The sequence below is a fragment of the Triticum urartu genome, chromosome 1A (assembly GCF_056163025.1).
Source record: "Triticum urartu cultivar PI428250 chromosome 1A, HENAU_Tu73, whole genome shotgun sequence".
In the NCBI taxonomy this organism is placed as follows: domain Eukaryota; kingdom Viridiplantae; phylum Streptophyta; class Magnoliopsida; order Poales; family Poaceae; genus Triticum; species Triticum urartu.
Window position 1 is genome coordinate 567,125,489 of NC_141873.1, and position 18,316 is coordinate 567,143,804.

Genomic DNA, 18,316 nt, shown 5'->3' on the forward strand with positions numbered 1-18,316 from the left:
TGACTTATGATGTGGCATAGTTGCATGAAGAGAGAATAGGTAGTGGGTTGCAACTATTTAAGAATAGAAGATATGGAAATGAACCTTGCTAACCAATTTAACCTTTTTTGTATCCTTTTATTGTACTTTGAAGAAAAGATGCACATCAATACCTCATCCTTTCTTTAGGGCTTGTTTGCTTAATCCCTCCCCAAGAGGATTAGCGGGGATTGAGGGGGGGTTTGTCTCGCACGGGATTTGTTTCCCCTCAGTTCTCTTCAACCCCATTCAATCCCCACCAAAACAGACAATGCCTTATTGAATTCCAATGTTCACCCCTCAAGTTTGTTTTATGATACCTTTTACCCTATTTAAAGGAAAGAAAATTCCAAACTATCCTAGTTAAGCAACACCCTTCCAAGTTTTACCCCCTTTAACCATTGCTCTGCTCTTTGGGACTGACATGTCGATGTGGGCATATTTAGTCAACTGATAGGGCAAAGGCATACTTCTTTGGGGGGCAATCATCATGGTGACCCGTAGGTTCGGTAACTCATAGACATGAACGAAACCGTTCGTTCGATGACCGATAGCGAAACCATACGTGGACGTCCATATTGATCCCTATGAGCACACGAATGGTATTCGAGTGAACGCCTTTGGTTATCATGTGATGTTCCCTATGCTTCGCGATATTTCACAAAATCAGGGATGCATCGGTATCCTCGTGAGTCATCACACGCTCACTATACCGTTATCCTTGTTACCGGTTTTGTTATTCTTTCTCGTTATTGTGTTCCGGCATCCCCGTACGAAGTCACCTGTGTCTGGTCAGGCGGTGATGGATGCCGTCACACCGAGAGGGCCCTAAGAATATCTCTCTCCATCGTTGGAGGAGCAAATTCCACTCTCGAGATATCTAGCCCCTTATCAAACTTTCCGATGAACATGTAAGTTGTTGTTATGGTCACCGTGTTACATGTGACGTTTGAGCAACCCGAAGGCCCACCATAAGGTAAGGAGTGACTACAATACTCTCATGGTCTAAGGAGCAAAATCACACGTTAACACTCTGTGTTATAACAATTGATTACAGATGATATTAACTCAATTCATAATAGACAAGGTTGGTTCGATTCAATATGAGCGTTCTTCCAACGTCATATTCTCAATCTTGTTTTAGGACTATCGTTTAACACTTAACGATATCTTAAGCTCTGGAAAACATAATCACCAACAACACTTGAGCTAGTCCTAGAGGCAAGATTAGGGACCTTTTATTTAACCGTTTATCATTTCACACGTGCATATGTGTTTTTCACTGAATCACATATTCTAGGACCATAGCAGTTATAACATAGAATATAAACTCTTTAATTATGAATACGGAAATATAATAATACAAATATTGTTGCCCCTAGGGCATATTTCCAACATTTGAGAGCGGGGCAAGGGAATGCAAAGGCTAGTCAAGATAAAATGGGCACACGAAGGAGCTCCGAGTGTGGTCTGAGGCCAAGCGACATGTATGGCGATGACTACCCAGGAGCGCGATGAAGCCTTAGCGATCTGCGGATCGCCGCTATCACATTGAGACGGTGACTCGGTTAGGGTAGGGCACCAGGTTGTCGCTAATAGTGAACTCCAGTTTCACCGTGTGTTTCCGGAGTTTTCGCTAATATTGATTTCCATTTCAACTGACTAACATGAAGTCTACAAAACAATTGAACTAGAGGTTCCCGAATACCAATTACCAATTGAGAGGCTGAATACATACATCCAAACGCAACCTTATATGTGACAATTCTTTATTGCAACAACACAAGGTAGTAACTTTGTATATACACATGGAATCTTTCATTATGGAGTTTCTTAATCATTTTTTTCTTATTGTTGTGTTTAGCCGTCAATTCTTGGGTTTGCCCCCGAAAACTAAACAGTGGTAGATATACCCTGTCAAATGACAAGTAGTGTGGGTGCATCATGACAAGTTTTTTCGGCAACTTACGGTTGAACACAATGGTAATTATTTTGAAGCCCGTGTGAACAACATTCATATATTTTAATATAGTTTCTTCCAATCCCTGGCAAGTAATGTGTAGCGTCATGACAATTTTTACACATAATTGTCAAGACATGTTTTTTAGCACCATGACAAGTGCTCTCTCGATCCTAAATCAGCAACACTTATTTTGAGACGGAGGGAGTAGTGTGTACCCAACATGACGTTTTTTCGCACGATGGCTATGAAAGTGTCTGTGAACAGCATGACAAGTAGCATGTGTGCGTCATGATAATTTTTACACACAATTGACATGATGTGGTCTGAGCGTCATGGCAAGCAGCGTGTATACATAACAGCTAATCCACATACAGCTACCACTTTGTATTATTTTATCCTATAAATATACTGTCCATAGTCAATCATAATTGACCACATGCAATACGTTGGAGCTCGCCACGATTGGTCGCGCACAGGCGGCTCAAAAAGTCCAAAAATTGTTCTTTTCCGGTGACAAACAAGAAGGCCAGTACAGCAGCTAGGCGTCAAAGCGGCCTCTGGAGCTGAGAGCTGTGGCAACGGAAACGCCTTGAGAAACGCCAAAATCGCCTACCAGACTCAACTCGGCGAAGGTTATTGTTTTGGTGTGCCGGTACTTCTGTGGCGCTTTAGCACGACGACTTTTCGACTGTCTATTACAACAAGCTTTGTCGGCTTCATGATAACTTTTACACATGCCATGATGCGGTGTAATGTGTATGCATCATGATAACTTTTACACATGCCATGATGTGGTTTAAGCATGATGATAAATCCACATATAATGACCCATCTGGATTGTTTATCCTACTATCTATATGGTCAATCATAATTGACCCGAAAACAAAATGAGCGCATGCATTAAAAAGTTGGAGCGCGTAGCGATAGGTCGCGCGGAGGCGGCTCAAAGATTGATAAATAAATAAATTCCCCGGCGGCAAACAGGAAGGCCAGTACAGCAGCTAGGCGTCAAGACTCAAGAGCGGTGGCTGGAGCTGAATGAAAGCCGTGGCAGCGGGAAACGCCTTGAGAAGCGCCAAAATCGGCTACGAGCTACTGCTAGGAGACTCGACCGTTGCTGGCAAGCCGACGAGGAGGGTCGGCAAGAGGACACGCGCGCGCAGGCCAAGCGAGCCAGTCACTGACTCACTCAGTCGGCACCTCGCCCCCGGACGCGGCACGCGCTAGCGCACGTGGCAGCGGCCGCCCCTCCGCCCCGCCCCGCCCCGGATCTCGCCTCGGATCCTCCCTCCCTCTCTTCCGGCACCAGCCAGCCCAGTACGGGAGTACTACTGCTACCTGCTGCCAGTAGTACCACCGGACCGGAGGTCAGGAGCCTCTCCCTTCCTCCCATGGCATTGCGTGTGATCCGCTGCGTGGCGCGCGCCTGCTAGACTGCTTTGCCCGCTCCCCCACGTGCCCGCGCTCGCTCCTGCTGCCGTGCCGACGTGCCGTGCCTTGTGGACTTCCTCCCTCCCTCCCTCCCCCGGTTGCGGGCTTGCGGGCGGGCGGGTGGAGTTTCGCTTGGGGAGAAAAGGAGAGGCGGAGGCGGAGGAGGAGGAGCGCTGCCTGCCACGGCCGCTGCGCCAGGTGCCAGGCGAGGTGAGGTGGGTGGTGGCTCACGGGCGCTTCACGGGTTCCGCGCCGCCTTTGCCTTTGCTTTCACTCACACGGAAAGTGCCCTGCGCCGCGCGTGACGCCCCAACCGCCCCAACGCCGACGTCGCCGCGCCGCGCCGCGCCCCGCCCGCATACATATCCCGCGCTCCCCGCGTGCCAGTGCGGTGCCCGCTTCGTTCCTTCCGTCGATCTGCGGTCCCGCGCCGTGCTCCTGCTCGCGCCGCGCTCGACCGATTGGTTCCGACCGACCGGCGACCGGCTGCCGGCGTCGGTGAATGAGCATGGGGCGCTACGCGGCCTCAACGGATCCGGAGGCGGGCAGGGACGGGGACGGGGCCGTCCTGCTCCGCTCGCCCAGCGGGGCCACCGCGCGGGTGCGTCCCCCGTCTTCACTCTCACTACTGCTGGGTTGGGCGTGATTCTGAATTTCTTTCTGATGGGGTTTTGGGCGTTGGTTGCAGGTGAGCCTGCACGGCGGGCAGGTCGTCTCCTGGAAGAACGACCGGGGAGATGAGCTCCTCTTCACCAGCAGCAAGGTCAGCCTGCCCCTCCTCCTGTTCCCCACTCTTCAGTTCAGCTCTGTTCTACTCTGCTCTGCTCTCTTCTGTGCTGGTTAGAGATTCATTTTGGGGAACTGTACAAAATATGAATTCCCCATTCAGCGTGTCACTTGCTTTAACTGCTGCGGATAATTACGGCAATGTGGGGTTGGATTATCACGCAGGCTGTATGCATTTTCTGAATTTAACATTGGGAGGACAGACAAGAGTGTTCAAGTAGACTGTACTGGTGGTTGGAGATTTGGAGTAGACAGCTAGGAATTAAGGTTCATGAGTCACAATGCCTCCCCCCACAGCCAGTTCTCGTGGCTAGCTCCGTCCGATTTGCAAACATGTGGGGGCTGTACTCTACTCCCTCCGTCTCAAAATAAGTGTCGCTGATTTAGTACAAAGTTAGTACAAGGAGGGATTAGTAGTCACTCTTATGTCTTATGTGTTCCATTGTCTTACTAGGCACTTGCATATAACCCAAGTTGTTGGTGTGCAGGCAATCGTGAAGCCACCAAAGGCGATGCGTGGCGGGATTCCGATATGCTTTCCGCAGGTACCACATTACTCCAGTTTCTATTTGATTGTCTGTCTACTTACCAGAGAGTACAAATACTGATAGGAGATAAGAGCAGAACTGCTTGTTTTTTCTTGGCGTTACTGATAACTGCAAAACTCTCTCAGTTTGGGAACTGCGGGACCTTGGAGCGACATGGATTTGCGAGGAATAGGATGTGGGGCCTCGATGAGGAGCATCCGGCATTGAGTCGCAGTGACAGTGGCAGCAGATCTTTTGTTGACCTTATCCTAAAGCCATCTGAAGAGGACACGAAGAGCTGGCCACATAGGTATGCATCTCATCTCTGTTGATTAATCTGCACCTACTTTCTGGCTGCACACACTCTCTGTTTTACAACTAAATGAGGGTGGATGTCGAGGTTCTGCAAGCGAGTACTCGAGATGCTTGGTTAACAGCCGAAGCCTGTACCTCTGATGATATTTCGTTCACAATATCCGTATGGTTAGATATGTGCATGTTTAGGTAGAGAGTGTAGTATGATAATACTGATGTTCATACATATAGGGTAATTTTTTTGATGAGTATGGTTAAGATTCAGCGGCACCTCTAATTGGCGACTGGTAGTCGCTTGGAACATAGATGCTGAAGACATAAGAATGAGAGGGGATTTCCTTGTGCTCTCATTCTTGTTTCATATCTGTATCCCTTCCCTACAATGTTTGCATGCATTTTACCTGATCACTTGATTTTGGTTGCAGTTTCGAGTTCCGGCTGAGAATCTCTCTCACAAAGGACGGTGACCTCTCACTAGTATCGCGCATCAGAAACGTTAATGGCAAGCCATTCAGTTTCTCATTTGCCTACCACACATACCTCTCAGTTTCAGACATCAGGTCAGGCGACATGTACCCAACATAAGCGCTTTCTTGCGCCTCACTGTCGAACTGCTTTCTGTTGATGTCATACAATGTTGACACAAATGACTTTTGTCATGCCCTGTTAACTCCAGCGAGGTGAGGATAGAAGGCTTGGAGACCCTTGATTATCTGGACAATCTCAGCCAGCGGGAACGACATACCGAACAAGGAGACGCCATAACGTTCGAATCAGAGGTGAATAACTGAATATTAAGAGAAGCTTCAACAATAATGTACTACTCCCTCTGTTCACAAATGTCAGACGTTTTGGCAGTTTAAATTTGTGAACAGAGGGTGTAGCACATTCGTAGTTTAGTAGTACACTTGAATCTATTGATGCTAGCTGAAACCCATCTTTTCGAATGTCGGTATGAATTTGACTTCCATTTAGCAATATCAGAGATTCAGAGTCGCACTGCTTCTCTGCAGTGAAGGTGCTAACAACACCTGGTGCATGTGCAAACGTTTTTGCAGGTCGACCGAGTGTACGTCAGCTCGCCGAACGTGATAGCGGTGCTCGACCACGAGAAGAAGCGCACCTTCGTCATCAGGAAGGATGGCCTCCCCGACACCGGTAAGACACAGATCATTTCATCCATTTCCCTCCGTCCGGCTGGCTTGCGAAGCCAGCCATGGTGGTATATATGATAGTAACACAGTCTGCAATGTCCTCGGTGCTGTTGGCAGTGGTGTGGAACCCGTGGGAGAAGAAGGCGAAGACGATGGCGGACTTCGGGGACGAGGAGTACAAACAGACGCTGTGCGTGGACGCGGCGGCGGCGGAGCGGCCCATCACGCTGAGGCCCGGGGAGGAGTGGACGGGGAGGCTGGAGCTCTCCGCCGTGCCGTCGACCAACTGCAGCGACCACCTCGATCAGCCCGGCATCATGTGAGGATGCACTAGCGTGTAGCGTGGTTGGTTGGTGATTGGTTGCAGTGCTGTCTGTATGTGTAGCCGCCTGTCCGTCTGTCAGGGAGTCGCTTTCGTTGTACTAGCATCTTGTACATGGATGGGATCAGTAGGTTGGTTGGATCCGTGGTGGTCAGCCGGCGGCGCTGGGTTCGCCGGTGCTGAGACCTGGTTTCTGGAATGGCATCAAACCTTTTTCTTTCAAGTCTTCTGATTTCCTTTTTCTAGAAGCAAGTCTTTTGGTTTCTGGAATGGGAAACTCTTACTATCACCTGGCGGATTGCAGCGGCCGCGTCCACCACCTCCCCTGCGTTACATGTCTCCACGTGAGAGCCCGTGTGCCGTCCTTTATCAAACGTTGAAACATATGCAGTGTTGTAATGGTCTACAATGAGTTTACATTTTGCAATAAAACTTCTTTTGTGATTTTTTTCACAATAAGACCTCGATTGCAAAAAAAATGCAACAAAACAATTTTTTGTAAAAAATTCTATAACAAGACCTGTGTTGCAATGGTGGGGCGTGTTCGGCGGCTTGATGCGGCAAATCTGACGGCTCGCGACAATCGGGCAGTTGTCGATCCACTTCTTTGACGGCCCACCAAGCGGAGTCAAAAAGCCCGGGAAAACCCCGCCGGAAATGGAGCGCGGCGGCGGCAAAATTTCCCCAATCTCTCCGCTCCCCTCCCACCCACTCCACTGTGACCAGCTCTCCTCGCGCCCTCGCCTCCGCGACCAGCAGCTCCCGCTACACGCACCGGCCAGGCGCCCGAGCCCTAGCGGGGCGGCATGGACTCGGCGATGCTCTCCAGCACCTGTGCCGGCCTCCGCGCCCCGGAGGAGGAGGACGACGACGGAGGCGCCGTCGGCTACGTCAAGGGCGAGGACTGCCTCGGTACCCCACCCCACGCCCCTCCTCTCGCGCCTCACTCGCGCTCCCCTCCGGCCTTTTGGTGTTCGCTGACTGCCTGACTTCCGCTGCGCGTTTGTGCTGACAATCTGAAGGATCTGCAGAGGCTGCTGCGGCGGGAGGTCTTCAAGCAGGTCTGCAAGTGGAGGATCGCGTCCAGGGATCTGGTGCCCATCATCGAGAACTACCAGTCCGACCGCAACCTCGTCATCACGGCAGGTAGATTTTCTATCCCCCCTTCCTGAAACTCTGAAGTTGTTGTCATGGTCTGCACGGACGGAACCCGCACAAGATCTGTCAGTCTCGAGCAATTAGATTAGAGAACTGATTTTGTGGGTAGAGGAGTCTCTGACACTGTCCACATTTTGCTGTCTCGATTCGCCGAAGCTTATGTGCACATTATGTAACAACCAGCTTATATTATTTCTCCTATTGTGATACTGGCCATCATTATGTAACAACCAGCTTATGTGCAAATTATGATACTGGCCATCATTTCTCCTACTGTGCATACCTGTGCAGTTCTGTTGTGCAACCAGCTTATACTGTTGAACAAAAACTAGCGTCTGCCATTTCGGATCTGTTTGTTAAATAACAGTATCCTCTATCTATTTTTAGTATGCATTTTTTTCTTATCCGAGGATACCAGTATGTAGTTTTGAACTTCAGGAAAATCACAAACTTGGTTATGCATGGAATGGAAGAGTTAGTTAGCCAGACTGAAGTTCATCATCCCTCTACTCCTTATATTGACAAATATACATCATTTTTGAACTTGGTTATGCATGGAAGGCCCCAGACTCTACTCCCTATATTCACAAATATGCATTGCTCTAGCCACTGAATTGGTCTCCATGGTGAATTTTTTAGCAAACTTCCGCCATAAATCTTTGAGCATTAATCTCTTGAGAAACAGAATCTTGATCGCTACTTTCAGCCATAACAATTTGGTAAAATCTGTAAGAAATTATTATGGGGGTAATTCAGTCTTATAGATTAGGATATGGTAATCTGATAAGAGTGCACACACCTTCGTGGCATGTTTTGACCTTATAGACCTAAATATCTGTTACTCTAAGGGTCAAATTTTGATTTACTTGTAATTCATCTGGAATTGAGTCTTATCACTGTAATTAATCTGATAAGATGTCAAAACTAGTACATATGTTGCCCTAAGCACATAATGAAAAGAAAATTATTGTGATCTAACTAATTTGTAGTTGCTCGCCATTAAGTCCAGCCTGCATTTTCAGGCACAGAAGGAGAAGGCTGCACGGGTTAAGCTGTAAGAATGACAACATCGATAATCATCCCCTATCATCTGATGGAGAAACATCGCAAGCACGCAAGCGCAGGTAATTTCCTGCATAGAGTTGCTTACATGAGTTAATTCTATTGGCGTGATGTGTTTTTCTTTTGAGTTTGTTACTGTTAATGAAAGATATGCAAAGCTTTTGTGTGTGCTCTAAAAAGACTGTTTTACTCTTAAAAGGCCTTTTGTATCAGAAAGTACGATTGCTGACAAATGTCGGGAGTTTTGCCATTTTGTACTCTAAACCATGAAATTTACATATTTTTGTTTACCTTTATATTAAATGCCGTGGGATATGTGTATGCACAAACATTTAGTTTTGCAAAACCACATCACATTATTTGGTATTGTATAACATTTATTCTTTTGACTATACTACATAGCATGTATTGTGATGTTTGTTTTTTAGTTTCGTCATAGGCAAACATACGACTAATTTAGGAGTGCAGGCAGGTTGCATCTTCCCTCTCTAAGAACTGAGTGCAAACATGCCGCAGATATATGAAGTTATTTATGTTGCCTTGTCCGTTTTGATGTCCTGAGTGTTTCCTTTCATCTATTGCAGAATCAAAACTAAGGAGCTGCCACCGGTGAATCTTTCACCAACTATATCACAACATCAAGAGACTCCGCAAGGCACGGATTCTGATGATGACACTGTTGGATGTATGCTTAGGTGAGCTGATTCGGCTTTATATACATCAAGGACTGATTATTGAATGATCCCTAGGTGAGTATTATAAAGGACCAGATGTGTCATTTTTTCTCAGTGGCCATGAAGCTGTATTAAATGCTCAATAGTCAGTTAACTATAGTTATCAGAAAGATGGGTTGCATAACTTAGCAGGCCAAAGATGTCAAAACTAGTACATACGTTACCCTAAGCACATCATGAAAATAAATTAGTGTGATCTAATAACTAATTGGTAGTTACTTGCCATTAAGTCTAGCCTGTATTTTCAGGCGCATAAGGAAAAGGCTGGATGGGGTAAGCAGGAAGTATGACAACAACGATAATCATCCAGTATCATCGGATGAAGAAACATTGCAAGCACGCAAGCGCAGGTAATTTCCTGCATGGAGTTGCTTACACGAGTTAATTCTATTGGTGTGATATGTTTTCTTTGAGCTTGTTACTGACACTGTTAATGAAAGATATGCGAAGCTTTTGTCTGTGCTCTGAAAAGACTGTCATACTATTGAAAGGCCTTTTATATCAGAAAGTATGATTGCTAACAAATGCCCGGAGATTCTGCAGAGATATTTTTGGTTAATTTTATTTTAGGTTGCTATTCATTATGCTGGAAATGCCCTGAGATGTATGAGCAAACATTTGTTTATGCAAAACAACATCACATTCTTTTGATTACTCTCCATAGCATGTATTGTGATGTTCTTTTTTTAGTTTCGTCGTAGGCAAATGTGGAAATAATTTAGGACTCTAGGTTGCATTTTCCCTTGCTAAGAACTTTTAGCTTCGTCGTAGGCAAATGTGGAAATAATTTAGGACTCTAGGTTGCATTTTCCCTTGCTAAGAATTGAGTGCAAACATGCCACAGATACACGAAGTTATTTATATTGCCTTGTCCGTTTTGATGTCCTGAGTGTTTACCTTCATCTATTGCAGAACCAAAACTAAGGAGCTGTCATTGGAGAATCTTTCACCGATCATATCACAGCATCAAGAGACTTCACAAGGCATGGATTCTGACGATGAGACCATACGATCTGTTCTTAGGTGAGCTTATTTGACTTTATATACATCAAGAACTGATTACTGAATGTTCACCAGGTGAGTATTATAAAGGATCAGCTGTCTCATTCTTTCTCAGTGGCCGTGAATATGTGTTACATGCTCAACACTCAGTCATGTATAGTTATCAGTAAGATGGGATGCATAACTAGCAGGCCAAAGGTGTCAAAACTACTACATACTTGGCCCTAAGCACATCGTGAAAAGAAATCAGTGTGATTTAATAATTATTGGTAGTTACTTGCCATTAAGTGTAGCCTGCATTTTTTCAGGCGCATAAGGAAAAGACTGCCTCTGTTAAGCAATATGAATGATAACGGCGATAATCATCAAATATCATCTGATGAAGAAACATTGCAATTGCCTAAGCGCAGGTAATTTCCTGCATGTAGTTGCTTTCATGAATTAACTCTATTGGCGTGATATGTTTTTCGTTTAGTTCGTTCCTGTCAATGAAAGATATGTAACGCTTTTGTGTGTGTGCTCTATAAAAGACTTTTTTACTATTAAAAGGCTTCTATATTAGAAGTATGTTTTCTGACAAATGCCTAGAAATTTTACCAGTATGCAATCTAAATCATTAAATGTAGATATTTTTGTCAACTCTATTTGAAGTTGCCAGTGATTATGCTGGAAATGCCATGGGATGTATGAACAAACATTTGTTTCTGCAAAAACAACATCACATCATTTGGTCTTGTATGACATTTATTCTTTTGAGTACACTTCATAGCTTGTATTGTGATGTTCGTCTTTTAGTTTTGTCACAGGCAAATGTGCAACTAATTTACGACTCTAGGTTGCATTTTTTCCTTGATAAGAATTGAGTGCAAACATGCCACAGATATATGAAGTTATTTATGCTGCCTTGTCTGTTTTGATGTCCTCAATGTTTCCCTTCATCTATTGCAGAACCGAAACTAAAGAGCTGCCGTTGATGGATCTTTCATCGAGTTTATCACAGCATCAAGATACTTCGCAAGGCACAAATTCTGATGGCGAGACCGTAGGATCAATGCTTAGGTGAGCTCATTCGGTTTTATACACATCACGAACAAACCACTGAATGTTTAGCAGCTGATATTATAGAGAACCAGCTGTGTCATTCTTCCTCAGTGGCAGTGAACCTGCATTGCATGCTCAACAATCAGTTTTGTATAGTTATCAGTAAGATGGGTTGCATAACTTAGCAGGCCAAAGATGTCAAAACTAGTACATACATTGCCCTAAGCACATCATGAAAATAAATTAGTGTGATCTAATAACTAATTGGTAGTTACTGGCCATTAAGTCTAGCCTGTATTTTCAGGCGCATAAGGAAAAGGCTGGATGGGGTAAGCAGGAAGTATGACAACAACGATAATCATCCAGTATCATCTGATGAAGAAACATTGCAAAAACGCAAGCGCAGGTAATTTCCTGCATGGAGTTTCTTACACGAGTTAATTCTATTGGCGTGATATGTTTTCTTTGAGCTTGTTACTGACACTGTTAATGAAAGATATGCAAAGCTTTTGTCTGTGCTCTGAAAAGACTGTCATACTATTGAAAGGCCTTTTATATCAGAAAGTATGATTGCGAACAAATGCCCGGAGATTCTGCAGAGATATTTTTGGTTAATTTTATTTTAGGTTGCTATTGATTATGCTGGAAATGCCCTGAGATGTATGAGCAAACATTTGTTTATGCAAAACAACATCACATTCTTTTGATTACTCTCCATAGCATGTATTGTGATGTTCTTTTTTTAGTTTCGTCGTAGGCAAGTGTGGAAATAATTTAGGACTCTAGGTTGCATTTTCCCTTGCTAAGAACTTTTAGCTTCGTCGTAGGCAAATGTGGAAATAATTTAGGACTCTAGGTTGCATTTTCCCTTGCTAAGAACTTTTAGCTTTGTCGTAGGCAAATGAGGAAATAATTTAGGACTCTAGGTTGCATTTTCCCTTGCTAAGAATTGAGTGCAAACATGCCACAGATACACGAAGTTATTTATATTGCCTTGTCCGTTTGGATGTCCTGAGTGTTTACCTTCATCTATTCAGAACCAAAACTAAGGAGCTGTCATTGGAGAATCTTTCACCGATCATATCACAGCATCAAGAGACTTCACAAGGCACGGATTCTGACGATGAGACCATACGATCTGTGCTTAGGTGAGCTTATTTGTCTTAATATACATCAAGAACTGATTACTGAATGTTCACTAGGTGAGTACTATAAAGGATCAGCTGTCTCATTCTTTCTCAGTGGTCGTGAATATGTGTTACATGCTCAACACTCAGTCATGTATAGTTATCAGTAAGATGGGATGCATAACTAGCAGGCCAAAGGTGTCAAAACTAGTACATACATGGCCCTAAGCACATCGTGAAAAGAAATCAGTGTGATTTAATAATTATTGGTGGTTACTTGCCATTAAGTGTAGCCTGCATTTTTTCAGGCGCATAAGGAAAAGACTGCCTCTGTTAAGCAATAGGAATGATAACGGCGATAATCATCAAATATCATCTGATGAAGAAACATTGCAATTACCTAAGCGCAGGTAATTTCCTGCATGTAGTTGCTTTCATGAATTAACTCTATTGGCGTGATATGTTTTTCTTTGAGTTTGTTCCTGTCAATGAAAGATATGTAACGCTTTTGTGTGTGTGCTCTAAAAATGACTTTTTTACTACTAAAAGGCTTCTAGTATATTTGAAGTATGTTTTCTGACAAATGCCTAGAAATTTTGCCAGTATGCAATCTAAATCGTTAAATGTAGATATTTTTGTCAACTTTATTTGAAGTTGCCAGTGATTATGCTGGAAATGCCATGGGATGTATGAACAAACATTTGTCTCTGCAAAAACAACATCACATCATTTGGTCTTGGATGACATTTATTCTTTTGAGTACACTTCATAGCATGTATTGTGATGTTCGTCTTTTAGTTTTGTCACAGGCAAATGTGCAACTAATTTAGGACTCTAGGTTGCATTTTTTCCTTGATAAGAATTGAGTGCAAACATGCCACAGATATATGAAGTTATTTATGCTGCCTTGTCTGTTTTGATGTCCTTAATGTTTCCCTTCATCTATTGCAGAACCGAAACTAAAGAGTTGCCGTTGATGGATCTTTCACCGAGTTTATCACAGCATCAAGATACTTCGCAAGGCACAGAGTCTGATGGCGAGACCGTAGGATCAATGCTTAGGTGAGCTCACTCGGTTTTATACACATCACGAACAAACCACTGAATGTTCAGCAGCTGATATTATAGAGAACCAGCTGTGTCATTCTTCCTCAGTGGCAGTGAACCTGTATTGTATGCTCAACAATCAGTTTTTGCAGTTACCAGTAAGATGGGTTGCATAACTTAGCAGGCCAAAGATGTCAAAACTAGTACATTCGTCGCCCTAAGCACATCATGAAAATAAATTAGTGTGATCTAATAACTAATTGGTAGTTACTCGCCATTAAGTCTAGCCTGTATTTTTAGGCGCATAAGGAAAAGGCTGGATGGGGTAAGCAGGAAGTATGACAACAACGATAATCATCCAGTATCATCTGATGAAGAAACATTGCAAAAACGAAAGCGCAGGTAATTTCCTGCATGGAGTTGCTTACATGAGTTAATTCTATTGGCGTGATATGTTTTCTCTGAGCTTGTTACTGACACTGTTAATGAAAGATATGCAAAGCTTTTGTCTGTGCTCTGAAAAGACCGTCATACTACTGAAAGGCCTTTTATATCAGAATGTATGATTGCTAACAAATGCCCGGAGATTCTGCAGAGATATTTTTGGTTAATTTTAGTTTAGGTTGCTATTGATTATGCTGGAAATGCCCTGAGATGTATGAGCAAACATTTGTTTCTGCAAAACAACATCACATTCTTTGGTCCTGTATGAGATTTATTCTTTTTATTACTCTTCATAGCATGTATTGTGATGTTCTTTTTTTAGTTTCGTCGTAGGCAAATGTGGAAATAATTTAGGACTCTAGGTTGCATTTTCCCTTGCTAAGAACTTTTAGCTTCGTCGTAGGCAAATGTGGAAATAATTTAGGACTCTAGGTTGCATTTTCCCTTGCTAAGAACCGAGTGCAAACATGCCACAGATACATGAAGTTATTTATGTTGCCTTGTCTGTTATGATGTCCTGAGTGTTTATCTTCATCTATTGCAGAACCAAAACTAGGGAGCTGCCATTGGAGAGTCTCTCACCGATCATATCACAGCATCAAGAGACTTCACAAGGCACGGATTCTGACGATGAGACCATAGGACCTGTGCTTAGGTGAGGTCATTTGACTTTATATATATCAAGAACTAATTACTGAATGTTCACCAGGTGAGTATTGTAAAGGATCAGCTGTCTCATTCTTTCTCAGTGGCCGTGAATATGTGTTACATGCTCAACAATCTCTCATGTATAGTTGTCAGTAAGATGGGATGCATAACTAGCAGGCCAAAGGTGTCAAAACTAGTACATACATGGCCCTAAGCACATCGTGAAAAGAAATCAGTGTGATTTAATAATCAATTGGTAGTTACTTGCCATTAAGTGTAGCTGCATTTTTTCATGTGCATAAGGAAAAGGCTGCCTCTGTTAAGCAATAAGAATGATAACGGTGATAATCATTCATTATCATCTGATGAAGAAACATTGCAATTATGTAAGCGCAGGTAATTTTCTGCATGTAGTTGCTTTCATGAGTTAATTCTACTGGCGTGAATGCGTGATATGTTTTTCTTTGAGTTTGTTCCTGTCAATGAAAGATATGCAACGCTTTTGTGTGTGTGCTCTAAAAAAGACTTTTTTATCATTAGAAGGCTTCCATATTAGAAGTATGTTTTCTGACAAATGCACGGCAATTTTGCCAGTGTGCAATCTAAACCGTTAAATGCAGATATTTTTGTTAACTTTATTTGAAGTTGCCAGTGTTATGCTGGAAATGCCATAGAATGTATGAACAAACATTTGTTTCTGCAAAAACATCACATTATTTGGTTTTGTATGACATTTATTCTTTTGAGTACACTCCATAGCATGTATTGTGATGTTCGTCTTTTAATCTTGTTATAGGCAATAGTGCAACTAATTTAGGACTCTAGGTTGCATTTTTCCCTTGATAGGAATTGAGTGCAAACATGCCAGACATATGAAGTTATTTATGCTGCCTTGTCTGTTTTGATGTCCTCAATCTTTGCCTTCATCTATTGCAGAACCGAAACTAAAGAGGTGCTGTTGATGGATCTTTCACCGAGTATATCACAGCATCAAGAGACTTCGCAAGGCACGGATTCTGATGGCGAGACCATGGGATCAATGCTTAGGTGAGCTCATTCGGTTTTATGCACATCAAGAACAGACTACTGAATGTTCACCAGCTTTATATTATAAAGGACCACCTGTGTCATTCTTCCTCAGTGTCCGTGAACCTGTATTGCATGCTCAACAATCGGTTTTGTATATTTATCAGTAAGATGGGATGCATAAGTTAGCAGGCCAAAGATGTCAAAACTAGTACATATGTTGCCCTAAGCACACAATGAAAAGAAATTATTGTGATCTAATAACTAATTTGTAGTTGCTTGCCATTAAGTCTAGCCTACATTTTCAGGCGCATAAGGAAAAGGCTGGATGGGTTAAGCAGGAAGTATGACAACAACGATAATCATCCAATATCATCTGATGAAGAAACATTGCAAGCACGCAAGTGCAGGTAATTTCCTGCATGGAGTTGCTTACATGAGTTAATTCTATTGGCGTGATATGTTTTCTCTGAGCTTGTTACTGACACTGTTAATGAAAGATAGGCAAAGCTTTTGTGTGTGCTCAAAAAGGAATGTTTCACTATTAAAAGGCCTTCTATATCAGGCAGTATGATTGCTGACAAAATGCCTGGAAATTCTGCCAGAAATATTTTTGGTTAATTTTATTTAAGTTGCCATTGATTATGCTGGAAATTTTATGAGATGTATGAGCAAACATTTGTTTCTGCAAAACATCACATTATTTGGTCCTGTATGACTTTATTCTTTTGACTACTCTCCATAGCATGTATTGAGATGTTTTTTATTTATAGTTTCATCGTATGCAAATGTGCAACTAATTCAGGACCCTAGGTTGCATTTCCCCTTGCTAAGTACTGGGTGCAAACATGCCACAGATTTACAAAGTTATTTATGCTGCCTTGTCCGTTTTGATGTTCTGAGTGGTTTGATACATATCACAGCATCAAGAGACTTGTTCCTGGTGTTGAGACTACTGGTTCAGTTATCATGTAAGCTCATTTGAGTTATTTACATCACATACTTGGAATAGCTTGGTATTTTGTTTGAGATAGAATAGCTTCATATTTGAGGGTGTATGTTTTCCTATGTTATGCACTTATGCCTAGTGAAAGCCGAAAATAGGTAGACATGAATAACCAGCAAGAGTAACTTCCCACCTTTTCAGGGACACTCCTCTCCATCCGGAGCTAAACAATAACGGTGTCCGTGCTGGTGAGGCTGAACTTCTAGATGACTTGAGTGAGCCTGAGCTGGATGACCGTGAACATACTGAACAACGGATCATCGACGACAGAGACATGTCTGAACCTGGGGACAGGTCAGGTGCTTCTTTCAGCCAGAAGGCCAGTTTGAAAAGAAGACACAAAAATGGTAATTGATGACGACGACGACGATGAGCAGTTTGCCTTGAAATTTAGTGAGGATAAAACGTTGGATCCTGCAGCTGTTTGGAGTAGATGGTCTGCTACTGCCGTGGTTCTGAGTTGGGAGCACTGGAATTTTTTAGCAGTAAGCAGATGCAACCTGTTTGTACATGATTTGTTTTATTTTTGAGGCTGATTCTGATGTTAATTTTGGATGGAGCCATCTTGCAATGCTAGCAAATTTCTTATTTGAGATGCCAATTCATTTTCTCTCTTTTGCGACAAAATATTTTCTGTTATGTGGCAGACGTGAATGAACATCAACCGAAACCATATATGTGTAGTACGATTGCCACAGGTTGTGAGCTAACAGATACTCTCTCCGTTCCAAAATAAATGATCCAACGTTGTATTAATTTTGTACTAAAGTTAGTACAAAGTTGAGTCATCTATTTTGGAATGGAGTGAGTACCTCTCTGGCACGTTGGTTTCAGTCTGCTGCAGCAGGCCGCGACGGTGACCCCGGCGGTGCCGGCGCCGTCGGCGCTCTCGTGCCTCCATCAGTCGTCGCCGGATTAGCTAGTCCAGTCCCCGGCACATCACGGCGAGCACTGTTCAAAAGGGTAACCTGCGACGGCTGCTAATTGTAGCAGCCGATCTAACTGTGGATCGTATGAGGATTGATTAGTCCTTGCAGCTTGCTCTGTTTTCTAGGTTCAGACCCACTCGAATTAATAAGAAAGGAGCAATTTGGAAAATTAAACCAACAAATGGTCCCATGGTCTAGTGGTTAGGACATTGGACTCTGAATCCAGTAACCCGAGTTCAAGTCTCGGTGGGACCTTTTTTTCCTTCGGTTTTTCCTTGCTAAAAAAACGTGACATTCCCCTTTTCTTTTCAAGAAAAACCTTCCTGATTGATCATATCTTTATCGGAATGTATTACTTCTACTTTCTTATTTGGTTCTTCGCTATTTTTTTGAATCTTCTTTATAGGGTTTGCTCTATTTTGGTTTGCAATTTTCCATACGACAATACGACCATTCCATATTTCTTATTTACTAGAGTAATTTTTATCCAAATCAACATCGTCGTGTCTCCCGTATTTTTCACACGCCATGCCTTGTCGCTCTTTCAAATTTCGTTTTGTCCTACATATGTGAATG

At 43.1% G+C, this 18,316-nt stretch overlaps 2 protein-coding genes and 1 non-coding gene across 9 annotated transcripts; all 3 read left to right on the forward strand.

Annotated features, from left to right (window-relative positions):
- The first annotated feature begins 3,165 nt into the window (after nucleotides 1-3,165).
- LOC125529884 (putative glucose-6-phosphate 1-epimerase) lies at nucleotides 3,166-6,739 on the forward strand. Its single transcript, XM_048694308.2, has 8 exons — nucleotides 3,166-4,013; nucleotides 4,101-4,175; nucleotides 4,687-4,743; nucleotides 4,872-5,035; nucleotides 5,466-5,600; nucleotides 5,717-5,819; nucleotides 6,099-6,198; nucleotides 6,312-6,739. Exons 1-8 carry the CDS (start codon nucleotides 3,915-3,917, stop codon nucleotides 6,515-6,517), a joined length of 939 nt encoding a protein of 312 aa, XP_048550265.2. The 5' UTR covers nucleotides 3,166-3,914; the 3' UTR covers nucleotides 6,518-6,739.
- A 419-nt stretch (nucleotides 6,740-7,158) lies between these two features.
- Nucleotides 7,159-17,412, forward strand: LOC125529893 (uncharacterized). 7 transcript variants are annotated; one of them, XM_048694314.2, is made up of 18 exons: nucleotides 7,160-7,428; nucleotides 7,539-7,662; nucleotides 8,697-8,798; nucleotides 9,321-9,431; nucleotides 9,719-9,820; nucleotides 10,383-10,493; nucleotides 10,781-10,882; nucleotides 11,421-11,531; nucleotides 11,818-11,919; nucleotides 12,551-12,661; nucleotides 12,949-13,050; nucleotides 13,592-13,702; nucleotides 13,988-14,089; nucleotides 14,676-14,786; nucleotides 15,716-15,826; nucleotides 16,114-16,215; nucleotides 16,729-16,776; nucleotides 16,953-17,412. In XM_048694314.2, the coding sequence occupies exons 1-18, from the start codon at nucleotides 7,323-7,325 to the stop codon at nucleotides 17,164-17,166; spliced, it is 1,983 nt and encodes a 660-aa protein (XP_048550271.2). In that variant the 5' UTR covers nucleotides 7,160-7,322; the 3' UTR covers nucleotides 17,167-17,412. The 7 variants fall into 7 exon arrangements, with proteins under 7 accessions (XP_048550291.2, XP_048550306.2, XP_048550298.2 ...); XM_048694318.2 differs by having other exon boundaries at nucleotides 7,548-7,662; XM_048694334.2 differs by lacking the exon at nucleotides 13,988-14,089 and having other exon boundaries at nucleotides 7,159-7,428.
- A 511-nt stretch (nucleotides 17,413-17,923) lies between these two features.
- On the forward strand, nucleotides 17,924-17,995 carry TRNAQ-CUG (transfer RNA glutamine (anticodon CUG)). Its single transcript has one exon. It is a non-coding gene; the product is annotated as a tRNA-Gln (tRNA).
- Nucleotides 17,996-18,316: the final 321 nt, after the last annotated feature.

Coding starts and splice junctions, on each gene's coding strand:
- LOC125529893 (XM_048694314.2), top strand. CDS start 7,323: ATGGACTCGGCGATGCTCTCCAGCACCTGTGCCGGCCTCCGCGCCCCG. Junction 7,429..7,538: donor CAAGGGCGAGGACTGCCTCG/GTACCCCACCCC, acceptor GACAATCTGAAG/GATCTGCAGAGGCTGCTGCG. Junction 14,787..15,715: donor ACCATAGGACCTGTGCTTAG/GTGAGGTCATTT, acceptor CATCTATTGCAG/AACCGAAACTAAAGAGGTGC.
- LOC125529884 (XM_048694308.2), top strand. CDS start 3,915: ATGAGCATGGGGCGCTACGCGGCCTCAACGGATCCGGAGGCGGGCAGG. Junction 5,036..5,465: donor ACGAAGAGCTGGCCACATAG/GTATGCATCTCA, acceptor TTTTGGTTGCAG/TTTCGAGTTCCGGCTGAGAA. Junction 6,199..6,311: donor GGATGGCCTCCCCGACACCG/GTAAGACACAGA, acceptor TGCTGTTGGCAG/TGGTGTGGAACCCGTGGGAG.